Source organism: Gigantopelta aegis, chromosome 6 (assembly GCF_016097555.1).
Source record: "Gigantopelta aegis isolate Gae_Host chromosome 6, Gae_host_genome, whole genome shotgun sequence".
NCBI classification, from domain to species: domain Eukaryota; kingdom Metazoa; phylum Mollusca; class Gastropoda; order Neomphalida; family Peltospiridae; genus Gigantopelta; species Gigantopelta aegis.
This window is the reverse complement of record NC_054704.1, coordinates 78,086,912-78,111,262: the sequence shown is the minus strand read 5'-3', so window position 1 is coordinate 78,111,262 and position 24,351 is coordinate 78,086,912. Positions and strand designations below refer to the sequence as shown.

At 38.1% G+C, this 24,351-nt stretch overlaps 1 protein-coding gene across 2 annotated transcripts in view; it reads left to right on the top strand.

The window, feature by feature from the left end:
• Positions 1-17,604, top strand: part of LOC121374910 (hillarin-like) — a 76,823-nt gene extending 59,219 nt beyond the window's left edge. For both annotated transcript variants that reach the window (XM_041502043.1, XM_041502042.1), the window contains 6 exons: positions 3,144-3,374; positions 4,128-4,340; positions 9,258-9,340; positions 10,787-10,930; positions 13,565-13,720; positions 14,594-17,604. In XM_041502043.1, coding sequence (XP_041357977.1) covers positions 3,144-3,374; positions 4,128-4,340; positions 9,258-9,340; positions 10,787-10,930; positions 13,565-13,720; positions 14,594-16,121 — 2,355 coding nt within the window. In that variant the 3' untranslated portion in view covers positions 16,122-17,604. The remainder of the gene's footprint in view (positions 1-3,143; positions 3,375-4,127; positions 4,341-9,257; positions 9,341-10,786; positions 10,931-13,564; positions 13,721-14,593) is intronic.
• Positions 17,605-24,351: the final 6,747 nt, after the last annotated feature.

Sequence of the window (24,351 nt, the reverse complement as noted above, 5' to 3'; positions counted from 1 at the left end):
AAGACCATGGTTTGTGCTATCCTGCCTGTGGGAAGCGCAAATAAAAGATCCCTTGCTGCTAATCAGAAAGAGTAGTCCATGTAGTGGCGACAGCGGGTTTCCTCTCAAAATCTGTGTGGTCCTTAACCATATGTCTGACGCCATATAACCCGTAAATAAAATGTGTTGAGTGCGTCGTTAAATAAAACATTTCTTTCTTTCTATTGAGTTGTCGATTATATTTTCTGTTTGCCAAACTCTCCGCATGTTCCAAGTGTGTATACATCAATATATACTCCCTGTGTCTTTGCATGCTCTTAATCATTGATATTATTAATTTCATTTATAGGTATCAGTATTACATGACAGTATATTATAAATCTATATTGAAATACATTTTCAATATATGTCTTAATGGTATAATAGGATTTAGAACTTAGAATTTATACTGAAAACATCATCGACCAACTCTGACCGGCCTCAGTGGCGTCGTGGCAGGCCATCGGTCTACAGGCTGGTAGGTACTGGGTTCGGATCCCAGTCGAGGCATGGGATTTTTAATCCAGATACCGACTCCAAACCCTGAGTGAGTGCTCCGCAAGGCTCAGTGGGTAGGTGTAAACCACTTGCACCGACCAGTGATCCATAACTGGTTCAACAAAGGCCATGGTTTGTGCTATCCTGCCTGTGGGAAGCGCAAATAAAAGATCCCTTGCTGCCTGTCGTAAAAAGAGTAGCCTATGTGGCGACAGCGGTTTTCCTCTAAAAACAGTGTCAGAATGACCATATGTTTGACGTCCAATAGCCGATGATAAGATAAAAAATCAATGTGCTCTAGCGGCGTCGTTAAATAAAATAAACTTTACTTTCATCGACCAACTGAAAATTACATTGTCAGTTGGTTAAACGTCGGTTACTATGTTGTATACATCAATTTAGCTCAATTATATTAGAACGATCAGAACTGGTTTAAAAATTAAAATTTAGAAATTAAAACACTGGATTATTATAAAGTATACTATATAATTTTATTATTTAGGTTATAGTTATTGAAAAATAGTCCAGTGTAGTGTCATTCTTGAAATTTATTATATATTTTAACCACAAACAGAACACCAATCATGCTATCTGTATATATGTTGTGGATTGCTCGTTCGGTTCTTTTGGCAAGGACATTCTTGGATGAACGTAGTCGATACATTCTCCCCTACATTTAGACGCATTTGGAGCCATGGAATCTAAGCTTGCAATGTAATGTACTTTTGAACATAACTTTATCTAAAATTCTTTGCCCCGTCCACGAGGTAAAGCCATGTAGCTGCCATCCCATCAAAGGGCAGGCAACTTGTAATAAACCCTTATTGTCCTGAAGATCTGTGAACGTGTATGAACTCAGAACCGACATGACAGAAGAGTTCGAGAAAAGGATTTCTTTATTCAACTGGTCGTAATTCATTATACTGCCACCATGCCAACATTACAACTTTTAAATGGTCTGTAGTTAATCCATTTGGTTGTGTCGGTGATAACTCCCAGTAGGTTTGGTTTTACAAATTTAATTATCATTTATTTAACCCTTTTTAGGGACAAATTAATTTTGTGTATTAGTTCAGAACCGACATGACAGAAGAGTTCGAAAAAAGGTGTTTTTTTTATTCAACTGGTCGTAATTCATTATACTGCCACCATGCCAACATTACAACTTTTAAATGGTCTGTAGTTAATCCATTTGGTTGTGTCTGTGATAACTCCCAGTAGATTTTAGGTTTTTTTTTACATATTTAATTGTCATGTTAGGGACAAATTAATCTTGTTATCAGGACATAACATGTTCCGTTATGCTGTTCAGTCGTTTGGTTTTATGGCTGCCAGAATACGTCAACATTTGGTCGAATGAATGAATGAATGTTTAACGACACCCCAGCACGAAAAATATATCGGCTATTGGGTGTCAAACTATGGTAATGCAAATAAATAAAGTGATGATCAACATCAATATAAAAATTCAAGATTTAAATAAAAACAGTGTAAAGAACTGTACAAAAATACAAATATCACAGATAGATACTGACTTTTACTCAAAATTTTTATTGTGCTGTATTGGCCATTCTCAAAGAGAATGTTACACCCCTGCACCACGGTGAGGTTACAGCACGCAAGGGACATTTGGTTGAAGTTAATAAGTATACAATCAAATTTCCAAATGATGTTCTGTCCCTATGATGATGTTCTGTCCCTATGTTTCATAAATGTATCGACGTTCTGCTATGCATTGATAATAATTTGTGATGAGTTTGGATTCAATACGGGACGAATCAGACTCCATGGTAAGGTCACGGTTATTTTAAAATGTGTTGACGATTCTGCTTCGTTTGAAACCTCTCGCGTAGGTTCTAGTTTTCATATTTGATATAAAATATTCACTATTTCTTTCAACTGTATACCCAAATACCTATACATGCAATACCAGGTACAGACAGAAATTTGGTAAGAAATGAAAATCCATATTACCTCAAAAATGTCTTATGGAATACAATACAGTTTGCTATTTTGAGTTTGGTGTACCCACATTTACTCTCTAAACTTAAAAAAAGCAGAAACCCACAATTATTTTCCAAAAAATATCAAACATTACATGAAATTATTTTGCCAAATTAAAATAAAATTCGCAATTGGAGAACTTTGAGAGTGTCAAAGCTAGCCCCAATTTAAGCAGATAGTTTTATTTCGCTTTATAAATGTAGGCAACATATTAAACCATTATTGCCCTGATGCATAATGACTTAGCTATTCTAGACGTTCCAGTATTTGGTAAATATTTGTCTCACAACTACATCTCACCAGCTAATATTGCAGGCAACCTCTAGTCGTTTAAGATTTCTTTAAGTTGGTCGTTGCCCGACATGAATATTCAAATGTGAAGTGAGTCTCTCTCTCTCTCTCTCTCTCTCTCTCTCTCTCTCTCTCTCTCTCTCTCTCTCTCTCTCTCTCTCTCTCTCTCTCACTGTGTGAGAGAGAAAAAAAAGAAAGAGAGAGATAAAACCACACGCAAGCACACCCACCCACAGTGATAGACAGATAGACAGATAGATAGATAGAGAGGTAGATAGATAGAGAGGTAATTCATACACACACATTTTGTTTTATCTTCTCTTTTTTCGCAGATGATGACCGTTCAGTTTGAAAATGAAAAGAAAGATCTCGAGCAGACGATGACTCTGAAACGAGAACGGAAAAAGAAGTCGATGACTGTTCGTCTGCGACAGAAGGAGCAGTCCGCCACGTCTGAATTGGTGACGAAGCAGAGTCGAGAGATGCTGAGACTTCTGGCCATCAAACAGCAAGAGCTGAAGCGAGAACTCGAGCGAGAACTCGAGAAGGAGCTCCAGATACAGGTGGGATGAACACAAGAATCGTTTACATTTAATTTAATTTCAACTTATTTCCGTGCTTATAATCCAGTTAAGGTTCAAGCACGCTGTCCTGGGCACACACGGTCTGTCCAGGACAGTGGGGTTAGTGTTAGTGGTTACAGAGCTCCCCGTGAAAAAAAAACATTGAGAGGAGTAATTAATTGCTTGCATCCCTAACTTAGTTTCTGTGCTAGTCTTGGGAGTGGCAGTCCTCCTAGATCGATGCAACAGGGATGCAACATCCTGTCACACATCTCCTATGGGAGTGGTGGTCCTAGGGACAAGCGGTCCTCCTAAGGACGATCACTTGGTGGTGGGGATCATGGAGGGAATCACGACTTTGCCTTTCGACTCTACCTTGTGCATAGATACGATTTCGATATTGGAATACGGTTTTGTCGTTCAGATTTGATTATGGGGAGCCATTTAAGATAATGCCGTATTGAGAATTGATATTTAATCCTTGTGTAGTACTATTTAAAACAAATTCACATTATATACTAAGAGGAGCTACAAATTACTCTCCTTGAACTAGTCTGGAGAATGATGGGTAATCAAATAATCTGATTTGCCACCCTCCCAAAGTATTAACTTCAAAATCACAATCGGATGTTATACCTTTACTACAGAAAGTATTAAACCGTTATTTGATATTTAATAGAAATGTTAGCGCTTGCTTCATACGATGGACTTATTTTTCTTCAGTTAATCAATAAACTTATTATTTTATCACAGAAAAATAAAGACAAAAGCAATGGTCAGCATGTTATCGAACCGAAGGAAAACGGAACAAATGAGCCCGAGACAGTTAAAATGGTAGAACTACTGGAAGTTCTGCAGGCCCCCGCTGTTGTTCAGCCACCGTCCCCGCATCCGCCATCTTGTCGCAAGAAAGATCTCTACCGAGATGCCAGCATCTTCAGTGACATAGACGACCAAGTTATCAAAGTACGTGTTAGTTTAGGTTCTAAAATATTTGCATTATCAGAGTACCATATGTGTTTGGTCTGTTGAATATGTGCATTAATTATTACTATGTGTTTATTTACAGTCTGTTAAATATTTGCATTAATTATTAGTATATATCTACAGTCTGTTGAATATTTGCATCAAGTATCAGTATAAATCTACAGTGTTGAATATATTGCATTAATTAGCAGTATATATGTATCTACAGTATGTTGAATGTGTGCATAAGTTATCAGTGTATAGTTATCTACAGTCTGTTGAATATTTGCTTTTATTAACAACGTATACATGTATTTAGAGTGTGTTGAATGATTGCATTAATTATGTATCGGTATGTGTGTCTGTGGAATAGTTATATTTATTATCAGAGTATAAAAAAGCATTAAGTCTTAAACCAATACCAAATCAATTATGAGTATGTATTTATCCTACAATCTGTGGGGTAGTCACATTTATTATCAGAATTTGAAGTCATATCAAAACACAACATTTTGTTTCTAAAAATCTCAGTATAAACGAAAACGTTTCTTAACATATTGTCATCAAATTCTAAAGAATAATCTTCCAATCTTGTCACAAAAAGAAAGACAACTAATGGAACAGCCAAGGTTAAGCAAATGCACACTCAGTTCTAACTTTAGTGTATGTACTGCATTGCCAGTAATAATTCAGGTAAAAATACTATACTCAACAACGAAAGTTTAGCAAATATTTTTATGACGTCTAAATTTGCCATGGTTGAATAAACTTAAAAGAAAACCAGGTCCTCATGTTGTGTTAAGGCAAAGGTTGATGAGTTTATATTTGTAAATGGTAAACATTTCAGATGTGAATACTAATTAATAAAAATAGGTTAATTTATAAATGTTATACCATTTCTTTTAACATTAGCTAAACTTTCGTTGTTAAGTATACATACCCCCCTGAAGTGAAGCTACGTAAATAACCTGTGGGCCATAGCCAGTTTACCTCGGTTATAATTGTATTTTGGTATTAAGAACAAACCGTATCCTTACGTTTTCTCCAAATGTTACGGAAAATCAACCTTCATTGATGGGAAATCCAGGTAAAACTGCCCACCTTGGCTGTTCAAGCAGTTTATCTTCACCCCTGTATTAAAATGAGTTTTAAAATATACAAATGGGATAGCAATTTGCTATAAAAAAAAAAAAAAAAAACCCAACCCCCCCCCCCAAAAAAAAAAAAAAAAAACACCCAAAAACCCCCCAACAACAACCAACCTTTTTTATTTACATGTTTTTGTTTTAAAATGCGTTAAAGGGACAGATCCTAGTTTTAACCTGTGAAAATTAACATTAAGTTTAGTTAATCTACAAACCTGTAACACATTTGGATAAATTTACAACTGAGTGAAACATGAGTCTTGTGACTTTGAAATGGTGATATACCCTCTAAAATAGACTACAACTTGACTCCATAACTGTTACCACTGACGCACGTGCGTTTTTTAAAATATGCGAAATGCATTTTGAGATATTAAAAATACCAGGATGACCAAAAACACTTCACTTGTATGGAAATATGTAGCCTAATCTAAACAATAAAATCTAAATAAAGTATGATTTCAGTTGTCAAAAAACGGCTCTAATAGTAAAAAATATGCCTTAGTGTTTAAAAAGTAGGGTATGTCCCTTTAAGGGAGTTGGTATGTGATGAAAACCTAATGATATTTTTACACCAGTTTTAACATTATTCATTATAAATACATGTCAATTCATCAGTTCCCTTCTGACGCAGACGGACTATAAATAAAGTTTGATGTTGTCAAACAAATCTCTTTTTTATCGACGGAACCCGTTAGTTCGTGATGTTACCATAGGACCAATGGACGGTGTAATCTCGGATGTATTTCATTTTAAATAAGGCCATAACGACTATAGTATTTTAACGGTGTTTGTTCGTACTAAATGTGCAAACTCCGAACACGTAAACTAGCGGCAGTTCATTTAAGGCGAGACGGCAACAAACGGCAGCTGTTTGTTCGCAGATACTCGAGTTAATAATTCACAAAGGAAAACGAAGCTCGTCTCTTTCTGTTTTAAAATTTAAACTCTTGTATAAATTAGCATGTATTCTTAGTCACATGTGCACACGTTTTGTAGAATCCCGGTTTAGCAATCTGGACAAATATTGTCCCTTTCTCCTTGCCAGTTCGGTGTTTTTTCCTTTCGCTTTGCAGCGTTAAACTGCATGACATTACATGTGGGTTTTTTTTTAATATGTATGCAGTTATGTAGGTATCAACGGTAGTGGGTGTTCGAGGCGATAGAGCAACTAACAATCTAATTAAAATTAGCTCCACGATTACATGTGCATCTAACAGCAGCCCGTTGGAGCTCATGTCCAGTTGACCTTTTATTCGACCAATCAAAACCTTACTTGAAAAATCATGCCAGTGATTTGAAAAGAATTTGAAAACATTCAGGATTATGCCGAGGGTATACGAAATGATTCGGGTGAATTACGAAGTATGCCGGAAACTAATTTCAATATAAAATTTTATATAAAATTCGTTTTAAGACGAAAAAAAACAACCCCGTGATGATACAGCCATAAACTCTGTATATACTAGTATACAATCCAGAGTTTATTACTACACTTTTCCACCTGTTTTTTTCAATGTTGATATAGACCAACAAGTTCGCCTATTGCATAAATAGTCTCGCCCGATATTTTTAGATTTTGTATACTTCCGAATAACGCTATAAAAGGCGAAGTGCAATTGGTTGATATTTAAATTGTTATTTATAGATGAAATGTCACCTGGACATGGGAGTCCACGCAATGCTGTTAGATCTACCAGTAGATCTCATTTTAATCAGATTGAGCAACTAACAAATCAGTCATTTTCTGAAACTTTTAATCATTTAAAGTTAGTTGGAAGTTTTCTTGCGGGTCGAGAGAAATTGCTGCCACACATTTCATTATTAAACATTTCTTGTGCGATGGTTGTTAAGTTCTTTTTCTTGACTTTCTCGCTATTCGTTGCTGCCCTACTGTCAATTTTCACATTAAGGGAACAAAATATATACCCTAGTAATATATGTATAATTTTGTTACAATTGCATCATGTAAACAGTCGGGTTTGGGGGGGGTTGGGTCGAATCCTCCTGCACAAGCAAAGTTTCTCCTTTTTCTCAATATATTTTCCGAGGGAGCATGACTCGGCCACAGTCTAACCCCCTACCCCCCCCCCACCCACCCCCCTCCCCCCACCCCCCCCCTCCACACACACACATATACACCGCTAAAATTCCTGCACACGTGCCTAGTCAGTATCAATACTAATAAATGGGTTGATGTAATATCATAAACGATTCCTGTGTATATATCGACAGTGCAAATACATAATGATTGATGTACAATTGCACTACTTGACTTTAAACAAATACATTAGCACGATAACAAATTGCACAATTGTCTTTTGATATATTAGCACTTTATGAATGACAGTAACTGACACTGGCTTTGGGAAATTAATTACTCGCGTAGTGTACAACCCAGATCAACATGTTTAATAACTTGCAATATTTAGAGAATACAGAGAGCGGATTTTATGTTATTAATATTGTTGATTATTGCAAATTGTGAAGCAAATGTCTTTTAATGAAAAAATGTAATAGGTTCTGTACGGGATGCCTGAAGCCTTTTGTCAATGATGTTTTTCATTTCACGAATATGTTTTTTTAACTATCCAGTATTGAATATGTGATATTTCTCGCTCCAGCCAGTGCACCACGACTGGTATATCAAAGGCCGTGGTATATGTTATCCTGTCTGTGGGATGGTGCATATAAAAGATCCCTTGCTGCTAATCGAAAAGAGTAACCAATGAACTGGCGACATCGGGTTTCCTATCTCTATATCTGTGTGGTCCCTAACCATATGTCCGACACCATATAACCGTAAATAAAATGAGTTGAGTGCGTCGTTAAATAAACATTTCCTTCTTGTGATGTTGTGGCATATTACAGAAGCACATGACTGCTGTTAGACTAGTTTATTTTTTTCATCAAAACGTATGTCTCAATAACTCTGTTATTGATTAATCAACGGTTGTTCAATGTCAATGTAATGGTTTAAAGTACGGTCATTTGATGTCTTAACATAAGGTTTAAACTACGGCCATTTAGCATCTTGACATAACGTTTAAACTACGGCCATTTGGCATCTTGACATAAGTTTTAAACTACAGCCATTTGGGGTCTTGACATAAGGTTTAAAGTACGGTCATTTGGAATCTTGACAAAAGGTTTAAAGTACGGTCATTTGGCATCTTGACATAAGGTTTAAACTACGGCCATTTAGCATCTTGACATAACGTTTAAACTACGGTCATTTGGAATCTTGATAAAAGGTTTAAAGTACGATCATTTGGCGTCTTGACATAAGGTTTAAAGGACGGTCATTTGGCGTCTTGACATAAGGTTTAAACTACGGTCATTTGGAGTTTTGACATAAGGTTTAAACTACGGCTATGTTGACGTCTTCGCGTAAAGTTCACGTAAAGTTTACTTTACGGCTGTTTGGGGTATAAAATAAGGTTTTAACTACGGCTATTGGCATATTGACATAAGGTTTAAACTACGGCTGTTATTCCGATAGGCTACTTGGTCTAGAAAGCCAGAAAAAGCCCATGTCGCTACCTACACTACTATCAAATAGCATCGCTTGATCTTTTATATGCACATTTCAACTGACAGAAATGCAGTTCAAAGCACATACCATGGGTTGTTGTTATATCAGTTTTGGAACACTAATTGGGACGGGAAAATCCATTGGGTCCAGCAAATGGGATGGCTCCCACCACCCATCGCACATCAGGTGAGAGTTGGTGTAATTATGATATTGTATTGGCGTTTTTTTTATTAACAGGTGGCAGAAAACGAACAGCTGACTTACACGGATCTAGTGAGACAGCTGACGGAAAACCTGGTGACCGACCTGGAAAAAGCCAGGTACATCATTAATACAGCATTGTAACATCCTACAGTCTGCTATAATATATATACCATTTTTATGTCGGAATATATTCTGATAAAAATGTAACACTATCTAGAGGGTCATGTGACTTGCTAGGTTTTAGGGAGTAGTCTCCCTTGACAAGTACCGTGTTTAAAAAATAATAATAATCATAGGTGGACCACGAACATTTCCATTTAGCCACCCACATGCATGAACACCGCCTAGTGTTGCTGTTATACAAGTGGCAATATACCATTTGCACAGTTGGTATCAGTACTACATGCAACAAGTAACTTCAAAACATGGGTTATTTAAATATTACAGATATCAACCTACTTGTAATCATCAAAGAAAGATTTCAAAATGCATAGGAGAATTCCAAAGTATTACTTTATGAGGAACTATTTTCTATGCCGGACTATATTAAGCCAAGACAACAAGTAACGGTGACAAATGGGCACTTTACAACTGGCCATCTTGGACACTATTGTTACTTAATATAGTACTAAACAGTCAAACAAGTACGATGTAGCTCTGTGTGGCTGGTAGTGTTCAGTTGTTACAGAGCGATATACCAGTGGTGCTTTTGTTTTGTTTTATTTTGAGGTGGGTTTTTTTTTTACGTGGTTTCTTTTTTTTTTTTTTTTTTTTGTGGTGGTGAGGGGGTCTTTTACAGTACAATATATACAGAATACTAAACGGTCATGCCTGTCATACCAATTTTATGAAATGAGTGAACAGGTTTGGTATTTGCATTAGCTCGTCAGATACTAACACTGTTCACGAGTTTCATAAAAATGGTATGACAGGCAAGCTAGTTTAGTATTTTATTTATTACTAACCAACTGCAAACAAGCCGCAACGCAGAAATAATCAGACGTCGAGACCTACTACATGCTATTTTTCTAGGAATTGGGTCAGCAAGTGATTTACGTCACGCTCACGTCACGCCAATATTAGACTAGTTAGATATCAAGTGATTGTTATGACATGAGCAATATGTTACACTGGTTTGTAATAAAGATAGATTATTGCACGAGCGGGAGTGCTATGCGGAATTTATGAAACGAGTTTGGGAATTTTTTTATTCCAAGAACAAGAACGATGGGTATAAAACAATTTCCAAACGAGTTTAATTAATTTCGTATGGTACTCCCACGAATGCTATAATTTATTTATCAACAAAGTGTGCTTTATAACACACACGTTAAATATGATTGTAATCGCTTCACAATCAATGTAAATAACATTCAGCGATGTCAATTACAGTAACGCGGAATGATGGCAGAAGTATGCTATAACAGTTTTCAGTGTATTATTATAGTCCATGCCATAAAGATAGAGTGGAAAAATTCATTTATGTAACCGTTTATTGTAGACTATATGGGTAATGAATCGATGTATGCCTGTTTTTATCCACCTGTTTTCTAATCGTACAGGGCGATATATCGGTGGATCACCGTGAAGGACCTGAACGTGATCGAGTTCGATGACGACATTGACGAGGACACGCCCATGGGTCTGCTGAGAGGCATCAAGTACGGCACGGAAACCTACCACGTGCTCTTCATGCGGCTGTGCAGGTAAACAAATAGAAAATTATGTCTTATGTTTTAGTCGTTTACGGGTCCAACTGTCTATCTGTCTGTCTGCCTGTCTGCCAGTGTCACATACGGGTTTCCGGACCTTTTGTTTTGGTAATGATTCAAGATATTGAGCTGAACGTTTTAGTATAGCTTTATCACATACTGTAGTTACAAATTAACAATTCTGTTTTATTTTACTCCACTACCTATCCAACAGGAGGGGACTATAGGTTTCGTCTCCGTCTGTCTGTCTGTCTGTCTGTCTGTCCGCCTGTTCCAAAATAGTTGTCTTTCTTCAAGATATTGACTGAACCTTTTTGTATAGCTTTTCCATATACAGTAGTTACAGATAACGTTTGACGTTTATTAGAATAGGCTCATTTTTGACGAGAGTTATGGCCCTAGACCTTAGGAGATACAAAATGTGTTGAGCCAAATAGGAGACATGTATTGCTTTAGCAGTGCTCGAAGAACACGGGCTGAATTTACAAAGCCGCTTTATGTCTTATACGCGTGTAACTACATACATTTACAATGCTTAAACACCGCTTTATGTCTTATACGCGTGTAACTACATACATTTACAATTCTTGAACACCTGCTTATGTCTTACACGCGTGTAACTGCATGCATTTACAATACTTAAACACCTGCTTATGTCTTACACGCGTGTAACTGCATGCATTTACAATACTTAAACACCTGCTTATGTCTTACACGCGTGTAACTACATATATTTACATGTATTTATAATACTTAAACACCTGTTTATGTCTTATACGCGTGTAACTACATGTATTTATAATATATACTACTCAAAAGAATTTAAGGGTCAAAAATTTATAACCAAATAAGTTTCAGAGTGTATTAGATTGATGATGTAAACAACACAATTTTTTTTATTTATTGTTCCATATTTACAAAAAACCACAAATAAACGTCACTGTATACAAGAAAGTCACATGACATGCTGTCAAAGTTGAAGGTTGTCAAACATGGATTTTACACATTAGAACATTCGTTTAATAGTGTGTGAATCCACCCCTGGCGCGAATACACTCGACACATCGTTGCCTCATGCTGTTGATCAGACGTCTGAAGAACTCTTGGGGAATGGCCTGCCACTCTGCCATAAGAAGTTGACCCAGATCATGAAGGTTGGCCGGAGGGGCACGGTTATCCCGAACTCTCCTGCCTAATTCGTCATAGGCGTTCTCTATTGGGGCCAAGTCAGGCGAATATGCTGGCCAATCCATCCTGGCGATACCTTGTTGTCTGAGAAAGTCCGTTACCACCCTGGCGCGGTGGGGTCTGGCATTGTCATCCTGCAGAACTGCCCCGCCGCCAATCTGCTGAAGGACCAACGGCTGGATAATCTCATTCAGACAGCGGATTCCATTCAGATTACCATCCACCACATAGAGGGGGGTCCTGTGGTGGATAGAGATGCCGCCCCACACCATGACGCTGCCACCACCGAACCGGTGACGTCGTCTAACGTTAACGTCAGCGAAGGCTCCCCAGGACGTCTGTAGACACGAACCCGACCGTCGTTGAACTGGAGACTAAACCTGGACTCATCAGTGAACATCACTCGACCCCACTGAACACGTTGCCACCGCAGATGAAGCGTGCACCAGTGACGTCTGGCCGTTCTGTGACGTGGTAGGAGTGGTGGTCGAACAGCCTGGCGACGGCAGCGTAGATTATTGGCTCTCAGACGATTGCGTATGGTTTGATCAGACACTCGAGTTCCAGTCGCAGTCCGCAGATTGTCACGTAATCGGCGTGCAGTGGTTGTGCGTTGACGTAGAGCCATATTGGTGATGTAGCGGTCCTCTCTATTTGTAGTGCTTCGGGGTCTTCCCGAACGTGGACGATTTCGAACAGAATTCGTTGCTTGGTACCGTTGCCACAGTCGGCCAACGACACTCTGACTGACACCAAGTCTCAGAGCAACATTTCTTTGCGTATTGCCATCCTGAAGCCAAGCAATAGCCCTTCCTCGATCTTCGATAGTCAGTTGAAGTCGTACCATTGTCGAATTTGGAGTGTGCACCGTACACGAACGCAAGCTCCAATTATACGGAAATTCAGCATTGGGAACATGGAATACACGTGCAAAGTGTGCAAATGAAGCGCTTTGTGAAAAAGCAAGTTATGGGCACTTAGCAGACCTTTCGCTTTCGCCCTAATTTACGTGCAAATGTAAGCATGTTTTCGCCATTAGAACTAGTCGACAGTGTCAATGACAGTGGATTTTAATTCATTTATGGGTTGCTTAGACCCACTTTCGTCAAAATGGAACAATACCATGCGTGACATTATGGTCTAGCTAATATAATTGACATTCAGAAAATAATGTCGAAAATATCGTCTGACCCTTAAATTCTTTTGAGTAGTATATACTTAAACACCTGTTTATGTCTTATACGCGTGTAACTACATGTATTTATAATACTTAAACAGCTGCGTTTAAGAAAAAGTGGCTTCGTAAATTCAGCCCTACATTTTCAGCTGTTATTATTGTGCAATATTCAATACTCATATTATTTAATTTATGAAGATAATTAATTTGTAAATCGGCATTGTTGTTATTCTATATTGTTATTCCCCATTGTTAATCCACAGTTACTGCGGTCTGCACTGTCTGGAGATCAAGGGACACTCTAAGAGTGTGGGGTACGAGCCGGGCATGAAGATAACGGACGACACCTTCCAGAACACGTGGAACTCGGTGCTCATCGACGGCGACTGGAGACTGATTCAGTGTAACTGGGGCGCCAGGTGTGTTTAGAATAACCATTCATTGACAGGTGTTATTGGGGTTGGATCTAGCTCAGTCAGTAGAGTACTTGTCCGAGTATTTAGGTCAAAAGGATCGAAACCCCTTGTTGGACCCATTATTTTATTGTTTTGTTTTTTTCCCCATGTCCAAACTAGTATGCCCCACGACTGGTATATCAAAGGCCATGGTATGTCTGTGGAAGAGTTCATATAAAAGATTCCTTGCTGCTAATGGAGCAATGTAGTGAGTTTCTTCTGAAGACTTGTGTATCACAGTATTTAAATGTTTGACATCCAGTAACTGATGATTAATAATCAATGTGCTCTAGTAATGTCGTTAAACAAAACAAACTTTAAATTTAACTTGATTGATTTTATATATGTTATGTATATAAAAACAAGAACTCGCGAATGTGTAAACCATGGAGGTGGGGTTTTTTGGGGGGGAGGGGTTTAGTGGGGGGGGGGGGGGGGGGGACTGCCATGGCTATTACAAATTTTAACACCAAAACCATAATACGTGATCAGGGCCGTATCTCTGCATAATGCAGTGTCAAATGGGCATTTGGCAAAATTGTGGTTGATACCATGAAGCTATCTAGTGCCTCTTCTATATGAGGACAGCTACATGAGGAGATCCTTTGCTGAAGACTCTATCACTCATGCACCGCCAAAAAGAGGACTGCTACTATGTCGAAATCACTTGGTATTATACATGTTTGTGTTAAATAATTCAGCATGGAATATAAACCACATTAATATTTGGATTACATTTTTAAAAATTGTTCAAAAGAATTGCTTAATTAGTAAAGGTAACAGCATGTCACAAAAATCAAATGCTTTTATGTTGAAAACATCTTCTTATCATTCCAGACACCTTGTTCTGAATAAGGATAAGGAAAAGGACAAACCTAAGAAGCGCGACCAGATCCGCTACCAGTACGACGAGCACTACTTCCTCACGGACCCTGACGAGTTCATTCAGGAGTTCTGGCCGCTGGAGAAGAGCTGGCAGCTGCTTGAAATCCCCATCACTCGGGACGAGTTCGAGGCTCTTCCGTTCGTGCGTTCCGTATTTTTCCACTACGGGATGCACTTCGACCAGAGCCGTCTGTCCGTGTTGCAGACTGACGACAAAGGAGGGGTGAAGATCAGCATCAAAATACCAGAACGTCTGGAAAACGACCTGGTCTTCTTCTACCAGCTCCGTTTTGCCGACAAGGACAGGAAACACGAAATGTCTTACAAAGGCGCTAGTCTGGAGAGATTTGTCTTCCAAACGATGGTAGAGAATATGGTGACGTTCAGCATCCACGTTCCTATGGCATCAGACTATTTCTTCGAGATATTCGCAAATAAGATCGACGAGTCAAATCGATGTCTCGAAGAGTCTAACGCTAACTTTGCTCCTTTTCGGTTGAAATGTGCCTGTAAGTTTAAGATAACATGCTCCAGCTTGATTGGAAAGATGCATCCTCTTCCCAATTGTGCAGCGGGAGAATGGGGCCCCAAAAAGGCTTTCAGACATTTCGGCCTCTCTGCAATTCCTCAGGAAGTAGTGCCTGGAGAAACGAACGATAACGTGGATACTGCCAAGGCGGGTATTCTTACTGTAGATGAGAAGTTTGAACTGAAGTTCAACATCCCTCGTCCACTGCAGTTTGTAGCCAAGCTGCGAATGACTCAGGTGGAAGATCATGTTCTGGATCCATTCGTGCATTTATCGGCCGATTCGAGAGTTTTGAAAATAGCTGTGAATTTACCGCAGCCGGGACAGTACGGCCTTGACCTCTTTGCCCGACCGAAGGGAGGATCTGATACCAATACCCTGTCGCATGCCTGCAAGTACTTAATCAACTGTGGCAAAGTTAGCGAGCCCGTAGACATTCCAAAAATCAACGTGTCAAGAAACAAATGGGGTCCGACAGCTTCCTTCGAAGAGTTTGGCCTGCGAATGGTGTCACACAAGGACCCGGTGATAAAGATCAACGATTCCAATCAGTGCACGGTGGAACTGAACGTACCTGAAAACGTAATCCTATCTTTCCAGTTCCTTCGTGAACCAAACGAGGACAATAAGGATTACGTGACTATGGTACGCGACGCCCACAGTTATAAGACGGTCAAATTCTTGGTGAATCTCACAAAACATGGCAACTACATGTTATCGCTTTACGCCAGAAAGGACAAGAGCGAAGATAAGGCTTCCCCTAATGTTTACAACTACATAATTCAGTATGCCCCAATGGAGACCAATGGAAACATTTCCAGTGGGAAGTCTGATAAACATTCTATTTTCAGAAAAGGGCTGTTTTCGAGGAAAGACAAGGATAAGCAAGTGGATAAAAATTGGGATAAATATTCTGATAAATCGTCAGATAAGTCTTCTGACAGTCGGTAACAATTCGTTATGGAAGCATTATATTTCTGTCTTTTGTCAGAATTAAAGTGTAAAGCATGGCTGCCCACTTTAAGGGTTGTTCTAGACATTTGAGATCTGTGAGAATCCATTGTTTTCAAATCGATCCATTTTTGTGGTATGTGGTGTTCTGACTGGAATACTGGTATCAAATATGACAAGCTGATATACTGATGTCACTAAAAGAGTACTGGTGCCTGTTTTCACCACTTCCATCGTTAATCTACTCCCGTTTTTAAATTTCAATCATAAACAAATTAATTTCTGTTGAATTTTGATCCATTTTCAACGCCGCCTTGTGAGTGCAACTAGAACAGCCCTTATTGAATTGCTTCTAATACAATTCGATTAACTTGTATATAATATTTATACAAATGGGCAAATAATCAAAATAATAATATTTTCACGCAATTGTAAGAGTTATTGGCATCAAACACACGGTGTAGGCCCTGTCCAAATCCGGTTGATGACTTTTGCCTTTGTGCCAATATCAGTGACTGCTTTGATTTGTATTATTGATTGTTTTTGTACACCTGAGCAATATATACATATCACATATTACACATATTTACTATACTAAGACAAAACAGTTAAGCAATTTGGTAAAGTGCTTAAGTAAAATAAAACTCGTGAGTCACGAGTCGTGACTTACAAAGAGATATCAGATAGTGGGTTTAATTGATGCATCATTTGTCAGTATAAATAACAGGATATTTATTATCAATACAAAATGTAATGCGTAACGGTCGCGTCATTTAATGTGGGTAAGTACAATGCAGAAGTACCAAATTGCTAAACGTTTTTCACTTAGTATATCTTTACACCTGAAAGTGATAATCGGGAATCGCCAAAATTATCTGGTAACACGGGTTTGTATTCTGTTAAATGTAGTCCGCTATGACGGACATCTTGTTTTGCGTTTTATTTGAAGGTTATTCCAGAAATGAATACATCAACGGGGCATGGCTGTAGATAGCTCTGGTGGTAATTGTGGATCCTAAATTTATATCCATTTGTGTCTGGTTTTGATACTTTTTTCTTTTGCATAGTCGTTGAGATTGGGGGGAGTTAAAGATATGTTACGCATATTTGTTACTGTATTAAAATGTGTTTGTGTGGTTTGCAAAATAGTTTAAATTATTTTTGGATATTGGGTACTAAATTGTTTTTACTTAAACACCCAATCCAACCTACCCCATCTCGTAATCATTTCTAGTACCGCCATAACAAAAACATACATATATAGTTTGTGATTGTTTATCAAAATTTGGAAATCTAAGTTTCGAACAAAGTATCTCATATTTCTATGTATTTTCCAACAAAGTATGTAATCTATTTATGTATTTAATTTGTTTATACTTCCTTCAAACTCTAGACTATCAAACTTTTACGCTTACCCCTATCGGTTTTTGTTTTCTTATGTTGTGTTTGGCCTATTCACGTGAGGGGGGGGGGGGGGGGGGGGGGGGGGGGGGGGGGGGGGGGGGGGGGGGGGGGGGGGGGGGGGGGGGGGGGGGGTCATGGGGGGGCATAAACCGTAAATATGCAGGACAATGTATGGTAATTAACTACGGAGCTGAAATCACACTGTTGTACTTCTACCAAGTGATTAGTCATGTCACCTCGGTAACTACCCAGTAGATACAGACTATGTAAAAGCTCTCGAGATCGGTTAATGCGGGAAGATAGTTAATGTGGTATGTGGTAAATGTAATTTATATCACTTTATTTGTCCATGATTATATTTAAACCACACCCAGCATTGTTTTGCACGTGTGAATTTTGTATAACTATGTTGTATTATTTGTGTTATGTATTCAGCTGATGAGTTATAAAACGCCATGCAAATGAAGAACTTGAACTTTAAACAAAAATTAATTTCCAGGTGTATAGTTAATGTGATTCCCGTATTGTTCCATCCATATAACCAATGTTAAATATCACATTCGTGCTGTACAGATATTTGTTCAGAAGGAAGTCATAGTTTGAAATAAGCAGGACCGCATATTTATGGCCTAAAATAAATCTAAGGCATTAAACATTATATTTGTTTCATACTTTCTGAAGGGGAAAACTGTCCCTAGACCTCTTCCTTTGCTAGACTCCGAGGAGCACAAGTTTTCTTTTTTAGGGAAAGGGAGGCGTTAGGGAACTATATCACATGAAAACGGGCCAAAACCAGAATGAATTTGAATTTGATAAACTTTAGTTTCACTATTACAGACGTTGGAAGCGAGAGCGATTGAGTGCTCGCTTGAGGTGCTTACGTTGCAGGATCGAACTACCTCGGTGGATCCATTAAGCTGATTGGTTTTTTTTTTCTCGTGTATGTGATTTCCTGGCTGTGGGAAAGTGCATATAAAAGATCTCTGGCTGCATTAGAAAAAAATGTAACGGGTTTTCTCTGATGACTGTGAGTCAGAATGTCCAAATGTTTGGCATCCAATAGCCGATGATTAATTAATCAATGTGCTCCAGTGGTGTCGTTAAACAAAACAAAACTTTGGAAGCGTGAGTTGATAGGTAGCACTGCCACCCACCCCCAAGCCTGAATATTAGGAATCTCCAGTGAACGTTTCTGTCCCAAGTCAGACCACTGACCATGCCAGAGATTGGACTTGAGATCGACGTACCCCAACCTCTTGTGAGATATGGGCACGTTAAAGAGAGTTCCCTGTCTAAGTCCAGTTGAAAGGAAAAGTAATATAACTAATTTACCCCCACTACTAGTTAGTGGTATCTTCCGACGCCTTTGACTATTAATTTTGTTGTAATTTCATTATGAAATTTGGTTTTAATATTTGTCTATCTTTGTTCCTATATTGGTCGGTTCATTGAGCTGCAGGAGTATAATAATGGTGGGATGTGCTGACTGGAACACGTACAAGGGACAATGTTAATAGGGTGAAGTTTACTACCAAAGGGACCCCTTCCCCACCACCCTACCCCCCCCCCCCCCCACCTATATTACGTTGTTTCCATTACTTGAAATATATTTCGTATATTAATATATTATTTATTTCAATACGACATTAATTATATTCAGTTTGAACTTATTTACTATTATAACATTCCATTATTTGTAATAATCGGTTTCATCCTACACTGAAATAAATTATATAATTGTATCATCGTAGTGTGTTCTAATTATTAATTATTATTATTATTATTTAGTTTTTTAATATTCTCATTGGCCCAGTTAAGTAGTTCGCAGCTGATTTATCAAATACCTAAAAATCGGAGTATTCGCCTACTGTGCAGAGGGCTGTTGAATCGACCGGTTGATCAGGGGCGAGGTGTAGCCCATTGGTAAAGAGCTCGCTTGATGCGCGGTTGGTTTAGGATCGATCCCCGTCGGTGGACCCATTGGGCTATTTCTCGTTCCGGCCAGTGCTCCACAACTGGTGTAACAAAGGCCGTGGTATGTAGGATTCTGTATGTGGGATGGTGCATATAAAAGATCCCTTGCTGCTAATCTAAAAGTGTAGCCCATGAAGTGGCGACAGCGGGTTTTCTGTCTAATATATATCTGTGTGGTCCTTAACCAGATGTCTGACGCCATATAACCGTAAATAAAATGTGATGTGTGCGTCGTTAAATAACACATTTCCTTCCTTCGATCGGTTGATCCGACAGTTTATAATCTAACCGGCGTACCATTACCGATATATCAAAGACCAGTCTATGGAAAAGTAAACACAAAACGTGCCTTGCTGGTAAAAGTAAAGTGGTCTATACATACTATACATCTAGAAAGTTAAAAGTTTAACGACACCACTAGAGCACATTGATTTATTAATCAACGGCTATTGGGTGTCAAACAGTTGGTAATTTTGACAAATAGTCTTAGAGAGAAAACATGCTACATTTTTTCCAATTTTATGTGCACCATTCACAGACAGGATAGTATATACCACGGCCTTTGATATACCAGTCGTGGTGCAATGACTGGAACGAGAAATAGCCAAATGGACACACAAAACATGCCTTGATGATAAAATGTAATGTAAGATGGCTTATATAACGGCAACAAATGTATTCTCGGATTTTCTAGACCAAATGTGGTCGGGACGTAGCCCAGAGGTAAAGTGCTCGCTTGATGCGCGATCGGTCTCGAATCGATCCCCGTCAGTGGGCCCATTTAGCTATTTCTCGATTCAGCCAGTGCACCACGACTGTTATATCAAAGGCCGCGTGGTATGTGCTATCCTGTCTGTGGGATGGTGTATATAAAAGACCCCTTGCTACTAGCGGAAAAGTGTAGCGTATTTCCTCTCCAAGACTCAATTATTTTAGCCGGTGATTAATAAATTAATGTGCTCTAGTGATGTTGTTAAACAAAACGACTTTTAACTTTTCTAGATCAAATGTCATAACTACTTTGTCCTGAATACTACAAGAAGCGAGACAACTTCCAGGGGCATAATGAACATTAACCGGCCTCCGTGGTGTCATGGTTAAGCCATCGGACATAAGGCTGGTACCTATTGGGTTCGCGCCCGGTACCGGCTCCGACCCAGAGCGAGTTTTAACGACTCGGTGGGTAGGTGTAAGACCACTACTCACTCTTCTCTCTCACTAACCACTGACTCGCTGTCCTGGACAGACATCGCAGACAGCTGAGGTGTGTGTGCCCAGGACAGCGTGCTTGAACCTTAACTGAATATAAGCACGAAAATAAGTTGAAATGAACATTCAACACATAGTGTACCATCAGCGCCAATAGATGAAGAAGTAGGAATGCTTTCATTTAACGACACATTTTGATTAGATATGACGTCTTACATATTTTTCTAGGACCACACAGATAACTAGAGATCAAAACCCACTGTCGCAATGGAATACCCTTTCCGATTAGCAGCATTAACACGCAGCATCCCACAGACAGGATAGTACATACCACGTTTGCAATCCTTCGTTGGAAGTTCTGTTATTTCTTCTTCTTTTTTTATTATGTGTGCCTGTCTTCTCATAACACGACTCGTTGACAGTGTGGGTGCCTCCCCCAATATATAACCCTGGCTACGCCAAAGCCTACGCACCCCACCTCCAACTTTTATCGGTTCCAATAAATAAACAAATAAACGAACAAATAATCAAACACTTACCTCAATTGGTATATCCATAATCCACTCAACATTAGAATAAAATAGAACAGCAGAGTAGTTGGATGTCGTTAGGTAGTGTCAGATACATGTACAGATATTTTATATTTATATATACACTTAAAATAAATATGCTTATAACTGTCAAAGCGATTCTGTTCGCACATTTCTGAAGCTAAACTATATTGAGTGGAATATACGTACGTAGTATCGCTTTGACATCAATAAGCATATTAATGAAAACGTCAAAGCATTGTGGCGTTTGTATGGTACCGTTCTCGGCAATTTTCGGAAAATATCGAAATAGCATTGGAATGCATACCTTACCCTGGATCCGTGCCTGACAGGGAATAACAATAACGTAGAACTGTGAACAGTAATAATACATTGTTTGTCACCGGCAGGAATGATGATCAAGGCTAAGTGTTAAAAATACATGTAGCCCAAACATTAGCCAAATTAGAGGGAGTGATAAAATATTATTTTTGTAATTCAATACGAAACCATTCCTATCATGTTATGCTTTCGAATACCTTCCCAAAAGCGCTATAAAACATGCGTTTAGCATCATTTTTTGACCCCTCCCAAGGTCAAATGTAAGTTTATTACAAATCGTAATTAGAAAATAGGTCATAAATGTATTAACATTTTGGCTTGGGGTTACAAAATAAAGCTATTATCAAATGTCATACCTCAATGGAAAGGTATTTTCAATCTGAACATAGTGACATTGGTTTCGTTTTGATATTTCATTATTTATCACGCCCTGTAGCCAAATGGGATTTTTATTAGCCATTATAAAAATGGGTTTAGACAAATTGTTTTACGCAGTACTGTTTAGAGTATTTATACATGGATATGAAAATGCATCTTTCTCTAACAAAATCGTATTCCCTGTTCAATATCAAAGACAGCAATGAGGATAAGGACAGTTAATATATTACTTATATTTTTCAGCTGTTGGAGCATGCACTCCAAAGTTGGAGGCCAGTGCCCCCTGCAACAACCCACCCCGCTTCTAAGGCCTATGACATTAAATCAACAAGTGTACAGAAATATAGGGGTGGATGGATGTTTATTGAGGGTGCTGGTTAGGGTTTTTTCCCACTTTCTTCTTGCCCAGAGACCTTGCAAATATGCATATACATGTACCTTTAAATTTGCATACCATTATTAACCAAGTTAATACACTAAATTAACACGTGTTTATGACATGGATATCATGGATAAGTTATAGGGTAAACGTGTATTATGACGTCAATTGGTGTTGCTATAGTACGTGTATAAGTCTACATGTTCATAATAATGTCAATTAGCTTAAATATCCAAAGGGTCCGAGGGTATTTTTGACATTTTAAAATATGCTCCCTCCATGCACTAATTAGGGGTAGGAAAAACTAAATGTCTGTAGTTCACTCAATATTCAAGATGGTATATATATATATATATATATATATATATATATATATATATATATATATATATATACACACACACACATATACACACACACACCCTCCACCTGCTCAGACATTCTGGGGTCGAATTCCCCCATCCACCTGCTCTGACATTTTCTTGTTTTCCAATATACAATTGTTATTGAATATACTTCACTGGGGAACATGACTCTATAATAATAAAACTTCGCCCGCTAGTCTAGACCCTCCCATGCTAAAATTCCTGGACACGCACCTGTATTGGTCAAACCATCTATGAATACACCTTCCAAAAAAAAAAAAATAATAATAATATAAAAAAATGTCAAATGGTCACTATATTCTAGCTACATTTTGGTCACATTTCACTAGAGCACATTGATTAATGTTTAACATTCAGTAACTTTATCTTCAGAAGAAATCCGCTATATTTTTCGATTAGCAGCGAGGGATCTTTTATATGCACTATAGTCGTGGGGCACTGGTTTATGACAAGAAAATGCAGAGTATGGTTCCATCAAGGAGATTCGATCCTTCTATCCATGCTCCTCAAGCGAGTGCTCTACTAACGTAGATAAATCCCCCCCCCCCCCAAAAGTGTGTGTTGTTTAACGACACCACTAGAACACATTGATTTATTAATCATAGGCTATTGGATGTCAAACATATGGTAATTCTGACTCATAGTCATCAGAGGAAACCCACTACATTTTTCCTAATGCAGTAAGGGATTTTTTATATGCACTTTCCTAGACAAAAAAGCACATACCATGGCCTTTGGCCAGTCGTGGTGCACTGGTTGCAATGAGAAAAAACCTAATCAGTTGAATGGATCCATTGAGGTGATTCGATCCTGCGACGCAAACACCTCAGGCAAGAACTCAACCGACTAAGCTAAATCCTATTATTGTTATTCCTTTTCGATGTGTAAAAGACACAACATTATCATGGTTTCAGTATAGAATAGTACACAGAAACTTAACTACTAATACATTTTTGTATATGATACATTACGTGGATTCTAATGCTTGCAACTTCTGCAAAGCTTCATGTGAAATGTTACATCTTTTCTTTGACTGTAACAAGGTTAACCACATTTGGGAATCAGTACAAGAATGGATATTGACTGAAACAGGAATTGACATTATTTTTAGTCAAGATATTATGTTTGGTGTGATCAATAACGAAAATAGTAACTTTGTAAATTGGTTGATTATCAACATTAAATATTATATCTACTGTATGAAAGTACAGAAAAAAATATTAAATATCAATGGAGTTAAAAACATTTTGCGAAACAAGTTTGAAATAGAAAGATTTATTTTATATAAGAATTGCAATTACGAAATTTTTAATCAACAATGGACACCATGGCTTAATCTCTTTGACTGAAACGTATTTCCTAACAATAGCTTGTTTCGAATTCTAGGTCTTTTTCGTTTCACGCTAGTATAGATTTACACCCCCCCCCCCCACCCATTTATTTATTTTGTTTTGTTTTGTTTTTTTCTTTATTTATTTATTTATTTATCAATTTATTGTTATGTGTTTTAACCATTATATCTTCTTTCTTCTTCTCCTATATTTCCCAGTCCTTTCCATTATATGCGTCATAGCAATTTGTTTTGTTTTTTACCAATCTTTAATTTATACAGAAACATTACAAATGCA